General features: G+C 35.2%; 1 protein-coding gene across 1 annotated transcript; it reads left to right on the plus strand.

Moving 5' to 3' along the window:
• Nucleotides 1-467: 467 nt before the first annotated feature.
• On the plus strand, nucleotides 468-15,665 carry LOC129242708 (phospholipase B1, membrane-associated). The gene is made up of 6 exons (XM_054879505.1): nucleotides 468-1,247; nucleotides 10,678-10,896; nucleotides 10,975-11,318; nucleotides 11,470-11,923; nucleotides 15,107-15,233; nucleotides 15,306-15,665. Exons 2-6 carry the CDS (start codon nucleotides 10,699-10,701, stop codon nucleotides 15,455-15,457), a joined length of 1,275 nt encoding a protein of 424 aa, XP_054735480.1. The 5' UTR covers nucleotides 468-1,247; nucleotides 10,678-10,698; the 3' UTR covers nucleotides 15,458-15,665.
• Nucleotides 15,666-18,152: the final 2,487 nt, after the last annotated feature.

Below are 18,152 nucleotides of genomic sequence, written 5' to 3' on the forward strand. Positions count from 1 at the left end.
TCCGCCCTCTCCACTTGAGAATGTGTTGTGGACTTTAATGCGAGTAAGTTAAGTAGGCAAGTTAATCGTCTCAGTCGGTGCCATTTGTTTGTTCTTTCCCATTTTTAGTTTTTTACTGTACCTATTTTACACATTCCATTTCGTCGTATGTCGACTGTAGCTGCCGCTAGTCATGCGGCACAGATTCTATCTTCGCTTTAAGCGCTCAGCCAGTTTCGATTTCAGCATCTACTCTAGCACTAGTTGAGTTTCTACTTCTGCTCTATGCTCTGCTAGCGATTCACATACCATATAAATACTTTTACTGATTGATGCCGCAGCCGTCACCGTCGAAAGCCCTCTCTGCTTATTATTTTTCTCAAGCTGTTGCTTCTACCAGAGCTGCTACGTTCGCTAACTTGCCGCTGCTATGGTTTTGATATAAAATAATGATAATAAGAATTTTCAGTACACAGTTAGATTCTGATTCTGAGCGCGGCAAGTGGTGCACAAATACTGCTGCTGACTTGCAAGACTTTGTTTGTTATAATATTGAGTCGAAGTATTTAATGTCGAATAAAAATTAACTGAATTGATTTGCAATTTTGTTTGTTTACAATCTACGAAAATCAACACGCGTTTGCTTTATATGGTGTAAAGTGTGAATTTGCAATAATTCTACGGCTGTTGAAAGATTCGCATTGAAAAGTAAACAAATGCTGAAGTTGAAAGAAAAATGATTTTTTTAAGCGGAGGCACATTTTAATAAATGAATGAGTAAAAAAGCAAACAAAAAGATATTTGTATGAACGAAATGATTTTATAGTGATTTTTATATTATTGATATAATGGAAAAAATAATTTGTGTTAATGCAATAAAAAACTCGAAATAATTTTTTTAATGTCTCTACCATAAAATATTAAATAAAAAACGTAAAACTAAATGCTGTTCGAACAGATTTGTTAAATTGCTTAAATAAACTCGAATGCTATTATAAAATACAAGAGTTCGGTCTAAGAAAAATATAACAAGTTAAAGAATTTTAAATGCAAAACTGAGTTTTGATTTTGCTGAACCTCAGTGCAAAACCATTGTGCAAACTAAAATCGTGCATAATTTATATGATTTTTTACGTTAAAAAAGTTGTACATTATATGTTTTTAAATAAAAAATTAAGTGTCTTTACGATTAAGAAGACTTCTTCGTATATGTAACAGAAATTGACCAACGTCAACGTTATAAGTAAAGTGGGTTTTAGTATTCGTAGGTAAGTTCGTGCCCTAAGTCTTTTGTTGCTTAAATTATGTAAATATTAAATTTGCATAATTTTCGATTCATTCACCTGGAGTAAGTTAATTCGGGAAAAAAGATATGTTTTTAAGCATTTTTTTTCGACGTTGCAGACATCGTTAGTTTATTCAGTGAATTCCCTTAGAATAATGCGACGTTTGCACAATATTTTGCTAAGCCTTCTTTACAAATTTGATAAATCAGGAAGTGCCAGTGAGTCTCCGGAGGCGCCATGAAAAAAATGTTGTTTTAGCGGTGTGCATCATAACATGCAACAGAATTAAGCGGACAGCTACCTGTAAACTGCTATATTTTGCCTGACTTTCGTTTAAATTATTTAAAATGAAGAAGTCAATATATTTTTTTCAAAATTTGCATACAGTTTATTTATGCATTAAAATAATATAAAATCTTTTTTTATTTTAATCATTTAAAATGGCAGATGTACACTCAATTCTTCCGGAAGGTCGCAGTGGGGCTTCTCAATCGCATTGTACCATCGGCATCAGTGACCTGAATACAAAAAACCAAAAATTTTGTAGTTTATTAATGTCATAATTTCTAAATGAATTAAAAACAAATGAAAAAAAAAATCCGCGGAATAAAATGCTTAAAATAAATGAATTTTGGGGCGCATTTTCCTACTATTTTTGCTTCGAAAAAACGATTTTTTCGAAAAATTTTCGAATTTGTAATTCACATAAAAAGTAATATCATAAAAAAGATGTGTGCAAAATTTCAGGGAGATCGGTCAATAACTTTTCGAGTTATCGTGTACCCCAAATCGAAAAATATAGTTTTGAGAAAACGCGTCTAAAGTTTGAATACATAACTATACCTGCCCCAGTGCTCGAACGCAAAGAATAGAGTCGTTACGGCTGACGATCTGTAATATAAGAAATACTTAAATTTACGCTCTAAAAATTTCTTAAAGGATTATATTCCGATTTTATGAAAACATTTTTGTCGAAATTTTCAAGGTTTCTGCCCCCTTAACCGAAACAAAAACAACCTTAAAGCATTCATTAAAGGAGTTGTTTCTCGAAGTATTCCTGTAATGATTTTTTTTTTATTTTCAAAAATTTTGTAGCACTGACCGCTAAACAACTTGTTAGTGTAAAATTGATAATTTTTAAATAAGACAAAACTAAGGGTCCCAGTGCTACCAGGTGAATTATGTGAAGAAATATAGTAAGTTTGGTCCAGTAGATTTCAAGTTACGACATCCACGGGCTGCAAAAATATTAAGTTTCAGAAAAAAATGGAATGCACAAACGAAAACAAAGTGCTTTGTTGAGACGAACTTTAGAAACTATTTTTCGGATGCACGACATTTTTTTCAGCTGATTTCTTTTTTTCATTTCGCCGTGTCCATGTGTCTGTCAGCCGAGAATAAAACAAGGCGAATTCATTCTTTGTTTTCTACTTTGCTAATACTTTGATTTGACAACCAAACATATAAAATATTATTGTTGGTCTAGTGCCAAAACCTATAATAAATATGCCTTGATATTTGTCGATTTTTTTATAAATATTGTGCAAAATTTGAAATTTCGTTTAGTATGACATTTGTTATAGAATGAATATTTTCATAAAAAAATAATTGAAATTATGAGAGAAATGAAAAAATCAAAAGTCAAAATCTGTTAATATGTGAAACTTTTATAATTTTGACTTTATTTCTGCTCAAGTATGCAGAGAACATATTTACATATGTAACGATTAGGATTAGAGATATTTTTTTTCTTAAAATTTGAGAGAGAGATGCTGCCTCTCCCGTATTGTAGCGTCAAGAATTATTATTGACTTGAGTAACAAAAAACAAACAAAAAAATCCCGTTTGACTAACACTCCTTTGACTATCCTAAGTACAAAAAAAATCAGGTGTTTAGCCTATCTCTTCCTCCTATTTGTGGCGTACGTCTTGATGTTGTTCCACAAATGACGGAACCTACAGTTTTAAGTCGCCTCTGAAAGGCAAATGATTTTTATGAGGAGCTTCTACACTCGAAGATTTGCCATTGCCTGCCGAGTGGCGACCGCTCTTAAAAAAAACTGTCCTAAGTAGCCGAGAGAAACTACGAAGTTTGCGTCCTAAGTCTTTCATACAAAATACTCTTTCTGTTATGCTGACTCAGGCCTTTGCTCTAAGTCTATTCGCATGGGATACTGACAATATGAAGAAAGAGCTGTATGTCTATAAAGAGAGCTACATATATGTATATAATATTTTGTAATATACGAGTATTTACTAATATATGTGCCTAAAAGGAGAGCATAATTAGCGCCAATAATGAATTCATCGCTTGCTCTTTTACTTTAACAAAATATAAAAAAATATGCTCAAGTTTGTGTTCTAAGTTTTTTGAATAGAACATTTTTTCGGGAAGTGGAGTTGATGATTAATTACGATTAATTAGCTTACATTTTAATAGATGGTAATAAATTCTACTAAGCCAACAAATCTAAATTTTTAAGCATCATCGTCGTTATATATCTACAAAAACTTTAAGTTAAATTTTATGCATAAAATTCGTATTCGCAAACATAAATTCATAGCCATTTGTTACGTTTCACCCGAACTCATAAATAAAAAAATCAAATGTCTATTAGTTAAATTATTTAGTGTTGAGTAACTGCTTAATTACCACATTAAATGGTTTGTATAGAATATTCATTGATATTTTGAAATGAGCATTGAACAAAGACATACATGTACGTAGGTATGTATGAATAAAAAATGAAATTTGGCGTGCGCATTTGTTCTATTCAATTCATATCCTGCTAATGTGAGGCAACGTGAGACGAAAAAAAAAGTTTATTTATTTACTTTTTCCCCCAAAACTGCTTAACTCGCTTCAGCAGCAAATTGAGGAAGTTAAATGTTTAGTAAATTTTAAACGGTTTTTTTTTCATTTGTTACTATTTTAAAATGCTTCCGAGAATTGTAGAGGCGCAAAAAGTTTCATGAATTATAATAAAAACATAATTTTAGCAAATAACTGATACATTTTATATGAAAAAAAAATTTAATTGATAATTTTAGCAGCTTCTTTTAAAAAAGTTTTCCCACTCACAATGCGATTTCATTATCAAATCTATACGAATGCCGGTAGAAAATACTAGAAGCTGTTAATAATTACTTTTTCTTAATAATTTAGGCTTTAGCAGATATATTGTTAAAACTGCATCTGCTAGACAGGTTTTAATATGCAAATTCAAATTGTATTTTAATAGGATTTTTGATTTTCAATACGCACGTTTTATGCTACCAAAAAAAAAAAAAACTAAAAACAAAGAAAAAATTGTTTCTATAAAACTTGTATAAAATCTATTGTAGGAAACAACATACATACATATGTGCTACCTCACCTACGTTATAAGTAATAGTCTCATGACAAAAGCATTGGCAATGAATAAATTCAGGTATCCATGTCATGGTGTTAAAAGGTAGTCAGATACATATAGAAACTTATGAACATATAAAAGAAACCATCATTTTAAATTAAAAAAAGGCAATGCTGAAGTTCAAATGCAATTGTGAGCAGGTACCTAATTGCTGTATCCAAAATAAAAGTATATAGAAATTACTTTATTTACATTTTTTAGCACTCTGATATAAACCACCTCAATTTGATTTATCCATGCATGTGCAGCACGATTCTTTCTTTATTTTTTTTATTTAACTCACTGATTCACTAATTAGCATTCCAAAGATATCATGGAATACCACTGATCAAAGTGATGAAAATATTGTGCCGGCTTCCTCGCATATGAGTCACACTGTTCGTAACTCTCTGGCGCACAACTCTAAACCGTTGCGAATTGAGAGTGTGTTCACCTTTTCTGAGTAAATTTTGCCAGAGAAATACGAAGCACATAAATGTATAAGTAATATTATATGTAGCTAATTATTATGGGTAACTATTTCAACTAATTAATTTTCATAATTTATATAGAAAATGAAAACCATTCTAATACTAATTATTTCGCTACATTTGTGTTGTTTTTGAACAAAAAAAAAAACGAAAACGCGAATCACTCTTTTCACACTCATGCGAAAATTTAATTAACAACTTCATGAATAGTTGAAGCAAAAATAAACAAACAAAAAAATAAAACAGAGAAGAACAGTCTGAAGTTCGGCTAAAATAAAGGAAAGATTTAAATATAATAATATGAATAATTCAAAAAAAGTGGACTCCCGTGAACTAACTAAATGCTTGCTAATTGGTTCAGTGATAACGGCCACTGCTCGACCATAGTTCGCATCGTCTGCATAGTTATGCCAATAACTTCAGTATGACGTAGATACACGAAAAATATGCTAAGTAGAAAAATAGAAAAATACATGAAATAAATATGCAGAGGCTAAAACAAGAATATATCAATGGGATGCTAAATTATAATATTAACAACAACTGATTTGACTTTATAATTAGCAATAGTAGAACGTGCACGATGGTGGCACAAAAGAAATTATATTTACTTTCAATTACTTTAATGTTTCTCGTACTTTCCGTCACTAGACTGTGTGAAAAACTCCGCGCTCAGTTTCGATAGCACATACTCTGAGAGGGATCTAGCGTCTAAAGGTTACGTTGTTTTTGTCAGCAGATTTTCGATTAGTCTGATCAATTTATCTCCACTGCCATTCGTGTATTTGGTGAGAAGTCGTGTGTTTTGGTGAGAAGCCGTGCGCTCAATTGAATAGAATAACAGAAAAATCATTTGTGTGTAATATGCCTACCTAAATGCTCATGAGGGATTGAGAATTTCTTGTTGTTGCTACGAAACTTCAATGCCTCATAAAAATCTGAATTTCTTCTTCGCCATTGCTTTCTTTTTTTTCTTGCTAGCTGTAACTAATTCTAGCCTCTATAATACAAGCTTATTTAGCATATTACCGTGCATTTTATTGCCATCGAACTTTATTATTAAATTAATCTTCTTAGGGGAACACGAAAGGCATTATTTACAAAGAAGTCCAAGGAGAGTCAAAAAAGTCTCTCAATTGGTTCATTTGTATGCAGGGCAAAAGCCGCATAATTCAGACTATATTATACATTCTCTTTCAAAAGTGGTGCTTAGATGTAAGTAGTGAATAATTCCTAGACGGCGCCATTTTTATGCCATCTGCGACATTTTTCATGTAGACAGTTGCACACAGAATAGCGCGTTAAAATTATTGAAATCTATTATGAAAATGGTCGATCTTTAAGGACAAAATATCGCAATTTTTGTTTTTTGTGGAAATAATCATTTAAGTGAGTCGAAAATTCAAAGGTTGGAGGAGAATTTTCAACAAAACCAACTTTCAACATCGATATTTCGACGTTCTCAACCACTAGACCTTATGATCCGACGGTTTGGCGAATTTTGTCAGTAGACGAGCTCTTGGTTCAGATTTTAAATGGTGTCATTTTTCACATATAACTGTTCAGAGCCGTATTTCAAATAAAAATCCTAACTTAAATAAAAAGCCTAATCCTGAAAGAATGTAAATTTTTACCTGTTTTATTTTAAAACCACATCCATACGAGTCTTTTGAAATACATTTTATATATTAGCCTTTTCAAAAGGAATATCTTTCAAGATTTAATTTCAAGAAGTCACTCTTTGATTCATATTATATGTATGTATGAATGCTCATATGCTTAATTGTTGGCGGTTACCGGTTATCAATTTAGATTTACATGAACCAAACTGCTGGTAGTTACTGAGTCCTCACTGCGGTCAGAAAGCATCAACAAAAAATTTTTAACGGCGATTGCTCTCCGTCAGTCATTGGCACTTTTCTGTCTCAAGCAAAAAAGTTTCCGAAACATCATCCATTTAACGTTCCCACGTCAGTAGGTTCTACGTTCAAGTACTGTCTCGTGAGGAGCATTTCCTAACACTTATGGGCAATGATTATGCTGTTATAATAACAAGGACAGGGAGTGTACAAATATAGGGTCATTCATTTGTAGACCAACCGTCCATTAAAAACTAATAGCTAAGCTCATTCGACATATTTTTCAGGAGTTTGTGACTTTCTATTAAAATGTTTACTATTATTTACAGTACCATTCCTATATTTATATAACTCATAAAAATATATAATAATTAAAATTTAATAAAATAATAATTTCATCAACTTAACAAAAAAGTAAACAAACATACACAAAAAAGGGGCAAATGCAAACGCCGCAGCAACTTAATTATATTTTGATAATACTTAATTTAGAGTCAAATAAAGAGCTCTACCCTTTTGAATTTGTTTGCATTCATTTGCGAGGTTTGCATTCAACCGTGCGAGGTTAATAAACTTATTGTAGACATTAGCATCAGGTGTTAAATAGTTCATAGTTCAGCTTATTTTAACTAGCTTTTGTCGTGGTTCCTCTAGCTCAGTTTGTTTTTATATTTTTATTGCTTTTTTTATTGCGCTTTACTATTTGTCGCGAGCGTAACGGGTTTGCCTTGTTGTCGGAAATGGTTTTGTACCTGTTGTGTTTAAGAGGTTTACTTACTTTTATTGTTTTTGTGCATATAATTATCGTTGCTTTTTGGAATTAAAGCTTGGAAAGCGTTGAAAGTAGCACAGTTATATTTTCATTTGTTGTTTTGATTTTACTTTTCTGTCACAAAACATTCGCATACATATCTAGGTCAAGGTTAATTTATCCCAGTGATGCATAGTGTTTTTGTTAAATACGTAAATACATACGAACTTTTGTTCATACAAACATTTTATCACAGAGATGATGAGTAATGATTAACTCGAATTAAATTAAAAATGATTCAAACTTTTACTTTCGTTGAATTAACAGTTGACCAATGAACCCTTTTTGTGTAAGGAAGTAATTTTTAGGAGCAATACAACAATAAGTAGTAGTAGTAATTAAGTTGTACAGTTATATTGCAGCATTTAGCCTCTGATTTTGAATCTACTTTGTTGAAATTGTGGTTACCAATTGCTAGGATTGCGCTGCAACTAGGCTATGATGATGATGATTAATTGCTACCGCGCCGATCACTGGGCACATAATGCCTATACTAGGCTATAAGTTTCGAAAATTTAGATTCTGTTAAGAGATATCAATTTGAAGACTTCCCGAGCTCTAACTGTGATAGTTGATAGCAACAAACACAACATATAAAACTATTTCAAGGGGTTCAAACTTTAGGGTGATAAGCTAAGAGTGATAGGCAAATAAATTTAATTAATAAAACAACGGTGTGAGATGTAAAACTTATGCTGGACTTATTTCGAAGCTAAATTCATGCCATTAATGTTAACACTGGTTTTCGGGTCAAGTAGTAAGTCCACTACAATATACAAGGTGGCGCAAAATTAATCACCTTATCAGAAGATTTTGAATTTTTCGAAATGGCGTCGAATGTTAATCATATTTGACACGTATGAACTAAACTAAGAACAGACAAGCAATGGAGCGCGTAAATATCGAAATAAAGACTTCCATCACTAAAAATTATTTTTTATTTAGTAAATAAAGGGTGGTTAAGCTTCAAGGGCCGGTGTTGATTTTGAATAAAATACAATTTTTTTAAGAAATTATTGTTATTTCTCTTTATTATGATTATACTGGTATGGCTCAATTACGTGTGGTACAAAATGTTGGCCAAATGGCCGCCGCAGCCTCGGCGGCACACCTCCATCCGATGGTCCAAATTTTCGATGACGCTGAGGCATAATTGAGGTTCTATGCCGTTAATGTGCCGAATTATCTCATCCTTTAGCTCTTGAATTGTTGCTGGCTTATCGACGTACACCTTTTCTTTCAAATAACCCTAAAGAAAGAAGTCCAACGGTGTCAAATCACATGATATTGGCGGCCAATTGGCATCGCCGCGACGTAAGATTATTCGACCATCAAATTTTTCGCGCAAAAGAGCCATTGTTTCGTTAGCTGTGTGACAAGTGGCACCGTTCTGTTAAAACCACATATCGTGCACATCCATATCTCCCAATTCAGGCCATAAAAAGTTCGTTACCATCGCACGAAAGCGAACACTATTCACAGTAACTGCCTGACCGGCCTCATTTTGGAAAAAATACGCCGTCCCATAAACCGCACCAAATAGTCACTCTTTGTGGGTGTATTGGTTTTTCGGCAATCACTATTGGATTATCATTCGCCCCAATGCGGCAATTCTGCTTATTGACGAATCCACTGAGGTGAAAAAGTGCCTCATCACTGAAGATGAAGTGCGAAGAACGCCCGTTGTCATAATAAACCTGAATAACTTTAACGAGTTGCTCGATTGTGTATCTTTCCATTTCAAATTGAGTTAGGCTGAAATTGAAAAATGTCAAATCAAATGCAGAAAAAAGCTTGACGGTTAGGTGTCATAGACATAGTACTAGACGAGGGCCAAGACATAGTACCAGACGAGGAGTTGCATGAGCTCCTAGACGTCGTAGATACAGGCGTCGTAGTGACTATTCTGACTAGATTAAGGGATTATATACAGTTAGAAGACTGAAAAAAGCGAGTTTTCCAGAATTTTGTCTGAGAAAGCTTTTAAATTTATTGATCCAAATATGTGTACACATATTATGTTATCTTTTAACTGTATTTTAAGACTTAGTATTAGTAAAAATATTAATTTGGAAAGGAGCTGCAGCTGATATCTGGCAGCTCCTCTAAAAACAGACGTTTTGCGGTGACCACTATATCTCTGACCTGGATCCTCGGAAATTAAAAAACCAAACAGATTTCATTAAAGTAATGTTAAATCTAGTAAATAAACGAAGCAATAAGAAAAATAAAGTTTTTTGACAAAATGGCGGTTTCTCAAAAAACAAAAAATAAAAAAAAATTGATTTTTGACAAAATTTCGGCCTTAAATTCTTTAAAAAAAAAAATATTTATCTATGAGAAAAAATCTTCGATTAATTACTAAAAATATATTTGAGAAGCTCGTGTTCAAATTTGACACTAATCGGTTTAGCCGTTTTCGAGTAATGTTGGTCACCGACTTTGAAAACACCAATTTCAAAAAAATGCGTTTAAAGCCGGCCTTGTACTTTCAAGCACTCTGAAATGCCTTTTCAAATTTGTGTGCAACTTCGAAAATATTCACCGGAAGGATATTAAATTTTCTGTCTGTATTCTTAAATATATGTACATTAAGAAAAAAAAATCGATTTTTTGAAAATTCTAACTGTCCTTACCTTATGTCCTCCGAATGGACTTTAATATTTTATTGTTTCCAATTGTTCAAAGAAAAAAGAACAAATCTTGTCATGAACTTTCGAAGGCGATGCAAGTTTTTTAGAGTCTGCTTAAAGGAGGATAGCATGCTGATCTTCAAAAATACTATTATTTACATTATTTATAAATAAAGAATAAAATTTTCTAATCAATCATTTTTCCCCATTTCATATTCTCTTTCAGCAATAAAAATTCTATTTTAAAATGTTTCACGCACGAATCCAGAACAACTTGCTACTCTGCGCACTTCTATTTCACATTGCTCACCCTGTGTTAACGCAACGGACCGTATTAGATGTATCTTTTCGTGACTTGTATCGGCCGTTACGTTTGCTTGGCTTGAATTTGGCCGGTCGTTCAGGTGACAATCCCAATAATCGACAACTTGTGCGTGATATGGGCGTAAGTAAATGACAGATAATAAAAAAATGGATACGAGTATACAAATATACTGTCTTCGATGCTCTTTGCTCCCAACAGAAAACCCAAAACCTCAATACACGCGCTCGTTCGCTCGTAAACTTTTGCGATGCTCTAAATGGACCTGGCAAGCGCAGTGAAACTCGTCCTACTTCGGTACACCGCTTACGTCCTGGTGACATAGACATTATAGGCGCAATGGGCGATTCACTTACAGCCGGCAATGGCATTTTTGCCTCTAATTTGTTGCATGTTACGGTCGAGAATCGTGGCATGGTCTGGAGTATTGGTGGTCAAGGTACTTGGCGGCAGTATTTGACGCTACCAAATATACTCAAAGAATTTAATCCGAATTTGTATGGATATTCGCTGAAAGATGGACTCTCCACCGATCGAAGTTCAAAGTGAGTGAAAAGAATAAAAAAGTACAAATATAAAATGGATTAACCAAATTGTCTGCTTTATTAGTTACTTAATGAGTAAACTTTTTTATTGCCTAAGTAGTCAACTAAGTATTATTTATCACTGCATTATTTTTCCATCTATCGTCCGCAGATTCAATGTCGCTGAGTTGGGTGCCATGTCACGCGATATTCCCTACGAAGCACAAGTTCTTGTCAAACGTATCTCACGTGACCCCAAAGTAAACATGACTGCCGATTGGAAACTTATCACGCTTCTCATTGGCAATAATGATTTTTGTTCTGATGTTTGCTATCTGCCTCGGCCAGAGGATGCAATTAAAAGCCATGAAGAGAATATGGTGAAGACATATCGTTATTTACGTGACAACGTGCCACGTCTAATGCTGAACGTTGTGCCATCGCCGAAATTGGATTTTCTAATTGGTCTTAGTCGAAAAAGTCCAGCCTGTCACACTACTTTAACATTTGAATGCCCATGCTTGGTGGGCAAGCCCAAGCAGTATGTGGCGAGGATGAAGAAATTGATGAAAGCGTGGATTGAGAAGGACAAAGAGATAGTGAATAGGGATGAATTTAATTCGGAGGTAAGTGTAATAGAGTGTGTGATTTGAGTAACTTTTGGAGTAAGATAACAAATTACTATTACGCCAAAAAGTATAAACAAATTTAAGCAAAATCAAAATTTTTTTTTATTGAATCCTATGAAAAAAACTCCTCTCGTGAGTGATTTTAATGAGTGATCTATTAACACTTTAGAGTACAGCCATGGAATTGTGGATGACCGAAAATTATTCAAACACTCCGGCATTATTGCCTATTGCATTTAAGGTTAGAGGTAGGATTTAAAGCACAGGGAGAGACTCCTCTGCAAACTTGCCGGATATATTAAGAATTTTAGTAGTTTTTCGAAGAAAGGAAAATGTGCTCATCCTTTCTCAGTACATCTGACCCAAAAATTACCCACCTATGTAAATTTGACGAAATCAAGACAACGGCTGAGAAAATGCTTTATACCATCCTTATTAGTCCGGGAGCCAGGGGTCATTTTGACTTCATCATTTCATGTCGACTGATTTTAATACTGAAGGCAGACGCCATCCAATGGATGACGAAACCAACCGTCAGCTGGCCCAGTAGCGGTAGGTACGTGCTGGGGATGCTGCGGAACGTGTCAAAAAAAAAAATTTTAACAACTCATTTAATACCGGCTGAAATTTTTTTTGTGTATTGTTGACATTTAGTAGAATAAAAAAAAAAATAGTCAGCTGAACAGGCGAACTTGTAAAATAAATTAAAAAGTAAAACTACTTTATGCCGATTGAAATTATTTTACATAATTTTGGACACATATGAAAATATAATAATGGTGGTCAGCTGCGTTTATAGCGGCGGGAAGATCGTCAGCCGAAGCAAGAATGTATTATAGCGTTCATGCATCTCGGCGGCGCGCGGGATTTTCAATGCCTTCAGTATTAAAATCAGTCGGCATGAAATGATGAGGTCAAAATGGCCCTTGGCTTCCGGACTAAAAATTATGTAAAAAAATTTTAATCGGCATTAAGTAGTTTTATTTTTCAATTTTTTTTATAAGTTCACCTGCTCATCTGACGTGTTTTCCTCCTCTAACGCGCAGCTGACTATTTTTTTTATTCTACTAAATGTCAACAATACACAAAAAAAATTTCAGCCGGTATAAAATGAGTTGGTTGAATTTTTTTTTCGACACGTTTCGTACCCTCTCACAATCACACCCACCGCGGGTGCGCCAGCTGACGTTCACTTTTGTTATTCATGAAAGCTAAATCACACGTATAGTCAAGAATTTAACGGTATAAAAACGCAGTCTAAAATCGACCCCTGGCTTCCGGACTATATCTTCCAAACGAGATGTGTTGCCACAGCATCCGCATAAATTTAAGCTCATTCCACCTTCCAACGGAGTTTTGCATCATCTTACAATCCTGAACTATTTTTGAAGAGGTGCAACTGGTTTCTATGACATTTGATTAGATTGGATAAAAGTGAGAAAACGGCAAGCATCTAGACACTACGGGCTAATCTATGCTGCGCCTGTCTGGTCGCCTGGAACCAGTGATTCACAGTGGACGAAGCTGCAGGCTTGCCAAAACACTGTCATAAGGACTGCGACATGATGTCTACTGATGTCCCCAATACAACATCTACATGACGAGGCCCATATGCTCCCTGTGAAGGAGCATAATAAACTGCTCAGCAAGCAGTTTCTGCTATGGTGTTAACGCAGGTCCCACTCATGCAGACACCTGCTTGAGCCTGAGCCACCTCCCAGGCATTCAGGAGGCACCTCCTTAACTACGCGGACGAGATCCAGGACGAAACAGACCCACAATTACTGGATCGGACAGAGTACAGACAGATAATAAACGACATTTATCAGGAGACTCTTATCACCTTCTTAAGCTCCCGACCCCCGAATGCCGTTATCGGAGTCCAACCACTACCCATTGCAGACGAAGAGCTCCAACTTCCCCAAGAGTCCCGCGTAACCTTGGCACAATTACATTCTGGATACTGTGGCAGGTTAAACTCCTACCTATCCAGAATCGGCCCCGACATACTAAACATATGTCCGGCATGTGAAGGCGACACTTACCACCTTTTCACATGCCCATTAAACCCCGTCATGTAACACCCCTCTCCTGCTGGAGCCAACCTGTCGAAACAGCAAGTTTCCTGGGCCTACCGTTAGATGAGCTAGACGAAGACGACCGGTGACCACACTACACTGACAGGACAAAGTTACTGTTACAACAACAATAACACTTCAGTCTGGTTTCCTAAGAAGAGGCCCTAAATAAAATGAGCTCTGTTGCTTACTCTTCCTCCTCCAACCACTTTTCTAAGCTCCATCAGTACGTACAGCGTTACTGTAGTGTCTGGCCAAAAAGTCGGTTGCAAGGCGAATCATTTTCCTGGGGAAGGCCATTGTTTTTCTACTCCCTGGAAGAGTCTCAGAGGAATAGGCGGCTTGAGCAGTGATGACCAAAGTCAGAGCCATTAAAGCTCGGCCATTTAACTTGCTTTTACTTCACTAAATTATTCGCTTTAACTTAGCAATCACCACTGTTGTATTTGTTTTAAGTAGCAACTTTCTGCAGCTGCTTCAAGGAATCTCGAACTAGTTTTGAGGTTGTGGTAGCCTTTTCATCACAGAATAAGTATGTAGATGCATTTATTTTTAACTTTACTTTTCAAGCATTATCTGAGACGCTGTTCTTTATTCCTAGTTCTTACCAAGGACTTTTAGTAGAACTCCATTTCCATTTCCAATTTGAGGTTCAGATTTGTTTTGATGTTGATAAAACTGCATCCCACCGCGTGAAGTATTTACTATATCTTTCTTAGGCATTAAGTGAGAATGCATTAAAACTTACCAAACAAGCCTCCCTAGTTTCGGACAGGCCGTCAAAGATGTATGCGCTGTGGCCCTTTCGGTTGATGAATTTTAGCGGATACAATTAAAGTGCTTGTGAGTAGAAATTATAATTATTCGTTTGGCTAGGCAATATCTTTCTCTTCATACTTTATTTCTTTCCTTTTCTCACACATTATTGCTGATATTTGTTCAATGTTTCTTGCATACGACCTATTTGTTACCAGGAGTAACGCACCCTGTACATTACCCGAAATATTTGAACTTAAAGCCGCCTTTCACACATTTTTTAGCGAACTCATCAAAATACCTTATGAGTAAATAAATATTTGTATTATTAACATCTTCTTTGTAGACATTCACTATCAACCTACAACCTTTCACACTGTTCGATGATTTCTTTCCTGCAAGCGATGATTCGGTTAAATTCAAATTTCTGTCGGAGGATTGCTTCCACTTGAGCCAGCGTGGGCACGCGATCAGTAAGTGATTTATCTAAGCACAGTGCGCATTTATTAAATACATTTTATTACTACCAATTACATTTTTAATAGGTGCCAATTATTACTGGAATAATTTGTTGGAAGAAAACGGCCAGAAGAGCATAATGACAGAACCAACGCTGATGAAGAATTTTCATTGCCCGACAGAGGAACGACCTTATCTGATGACACGCGTCAATAGCCGCAAAGATTTTCAGGTGTGACTTTGAGCGGAGTGTCACGTTTTGGCGTTTGCTAAGAAAAAAAAAACGTATATTAATTTATTAACGTCTGTGATAATTTAGATATTTAGCCAATAGTTGCTTAGTCATACCTAATTAGTTACATATAGATTCATAGAAATGTATGAAGCAGATATGTACATTTGTATTGTAATTTATGTAAAATAGATCGTGATATTTGTAAATTATAGTAAATATAATAAATCAAAACAATTAAAATAAATTAAACAGGTAGTTTTTAAATGAACTAATTTTTAGATGGATTTAGTGAATTCATTCATTACTTGCTCGTGCAGTTAGAAATTACACTTTCCATATTTATCTTTAATTTTCAGTTGCAAATTTTTGATTTTCTGCTGCTTTTCCTGTTAATGACAGTTTGTAATGACTTCACTTTGCATTTAATATTTAATACATCTTTTGAAGTTTTCTGTTCATTTTGTATGCGGCACTTCTAATCAAACCTTCTGCTCAAATATGAACGAGACGTTATCAATAAAACGGTCCGCGGATGGCATATGGCAAAAATAAATTTTTTGTTTTTTGGTAGGACTGTTATAAGCTTACATGGCAAATTTCAGCGTGATATGTCACATAGTTTGTTTTCTGTGCTACTGTAAACAAGTCACGCTCGAGTGTGTTATTCGAATTCTCTTTTATGACTTCAATTGTCTCAAAATGTTTTCCACGGAGCGGCAACTTGAGCTTGGGAAACAGGAAAAAGTCACATGGAGCCATATCAGGCGAATACGGTGCTTGCGGAACGATATTAACATTATTTTTGTTCAAATAATCGCGAACAAGACGTGATGTGTGAGCTGGTGCATTATCGTGATGCAAGAACCATGACTTGTTGTCCCACAATTCCTTCCTTTTAAGACGAATGTTCTCGCGCAAACGCTTTAAAACGTCTAAATAATATTCAGCGTTAACTTGCGGAAGGAACTCCGAGTGCACCACACCTTCGTAATCGAAAAAAGCAGTCAGCGTAACCTTAATTTTTGAGCGACTTTGGCGTGGTTTTTTGGGTTGATGTACGGCTCTCTTTGAACGATTTGTACCACTGGAAAACACGTGCACGCGATAGAGCAGAGTCCCCATAGGTTGTCTGCAACATTTTTAAGGCGTCTGAAGCCGAAATTTTGTTGGAATAACAAAATTTCAAACAAATTCTTTGTTCAACTTGAATTTCCATCGTTAAGTTCGAAGAACGCACTCGAGCTTGACTTGTTTACAGTAGCACAGAAAACAAACTATGTGACATATCACGCTGAAATTTGCCATGTAAGCTTATAACAGTCCTACCAAAAAACAAAAAATTTATTTTTGCCAAATGTCATCCGCGGACCGTTTTATTGATAACGTCTCCTTCATATTTGAGTAGAAGTATATTCTCATGTTTTGAGTCAATGTGCCTCAACTGATAGAGCTCAACCAGCCGATAACTTAGCCTACCTAGAATGATTTCGAAGCTAAAAATTGATATCTATATCCATACGCTAGTTTCTCAACTACGAAGTGTGCTCAAAAAGTATCGCGAAAAGTATCGTTTTTTCAAAATTTATTTATTTATTCATTAATACAGGGTGGCTGATGAATTTTGCTACATTAAGAAACTCAAATAACTTTTTTTTAGTGTATGGAATTCATTTATTTTTTTTTTTTTCAAGTTGAAGGTCATTAAATTTTATTAAATGTAGCTTAACTAGTTTTAAAAATAATTGAATTTAAATGCCCCCCATGCTCGTTGACACAAGTGCGGCATCTTAGTAAAAAGTTGTTCATTGCTGCTTTGAGAGTTGCGACAGGAATAGCCGCAATTGTTGCCCGAATGGATTGTTTTAGTTCATCCAAATTTGTTGGCTTTGTTTTATAAACTTCTTGTTTACATAAACCCCACAAGAAAAAGTCAGGTGCAGTAAGGTCAGGCGACCTGGGGGGCCAACGAAATTCGGAGTTTCTTGAAATCAGTTTATTGGGAAATTTTCGTCGCAACTCTGTCATAACAGTCTGGGCTATGTGAGACGTTGCCCCATCTTGTTGAAACCACACAGAGTTGAAAGGAATTCTCTTTCGGCGTAGTTCTGGATAGAAAAATTCTTTCAGCATTTTCAAATAACGGTCTCCAGTAACCGTAACGGTGTGACCATTTTCTTCAAAAAAATAAGGCCCGACAATACAGCGTGAAGAAACCGCACACCACACTGTCACGCGAAGAGAATGCAATTCCGTCTCGTGGAGTATCTGTGGGTTAGAAGTACTCCATATTCGACAATTTTGTTTGTTCACATTGCCGTTTAAATCGAAATGGGCCTCATCAGACATGAAAAGGCAGTTTAACATGTTTTGGTCTTCTTCCACCATTTGCAGGATCTTCTGGCAAAATTCCAAGCGAATCGGCAAGTCTGCTGCATTCAGTTTGTTAACCATTTGAATTTTGTAGGGAAATAAGTCTAAATCTTTGTGCATTATTGTTTGCAAAGACTGTCGGCTGACACCAAGTTGAGCAGATAAGCTTCTTGTTGAAACCCTTGGATTGCTTTGTATAGCTGCAGCTACAGCAGCGATCGTTTCCTCCGTCCGAACTGGTGGGTTTCGATGATAAGGCCTTCTTGCGACTGTTCCTTGCTCAGCAAAATTATTCACCAGTCTCATTATGGTCCATCTGCTCGGGGGA

Source organism: Anastrepha obliqua, chromosome 3, assembly GCF_027943255.1.
Source record: "Anastrepha obliqua isolate idAnaObli1 chromosome 3, idAnaObli1_1.0, whole genome shotgun sequence".
Taxonomy (NCBI): domain Eukaryota; kingdom Metazoa; phylum Arthropoda; class Insecta; order Diptera; family Tephritidae; genus Anastrepha; species Anastrepha obliqua.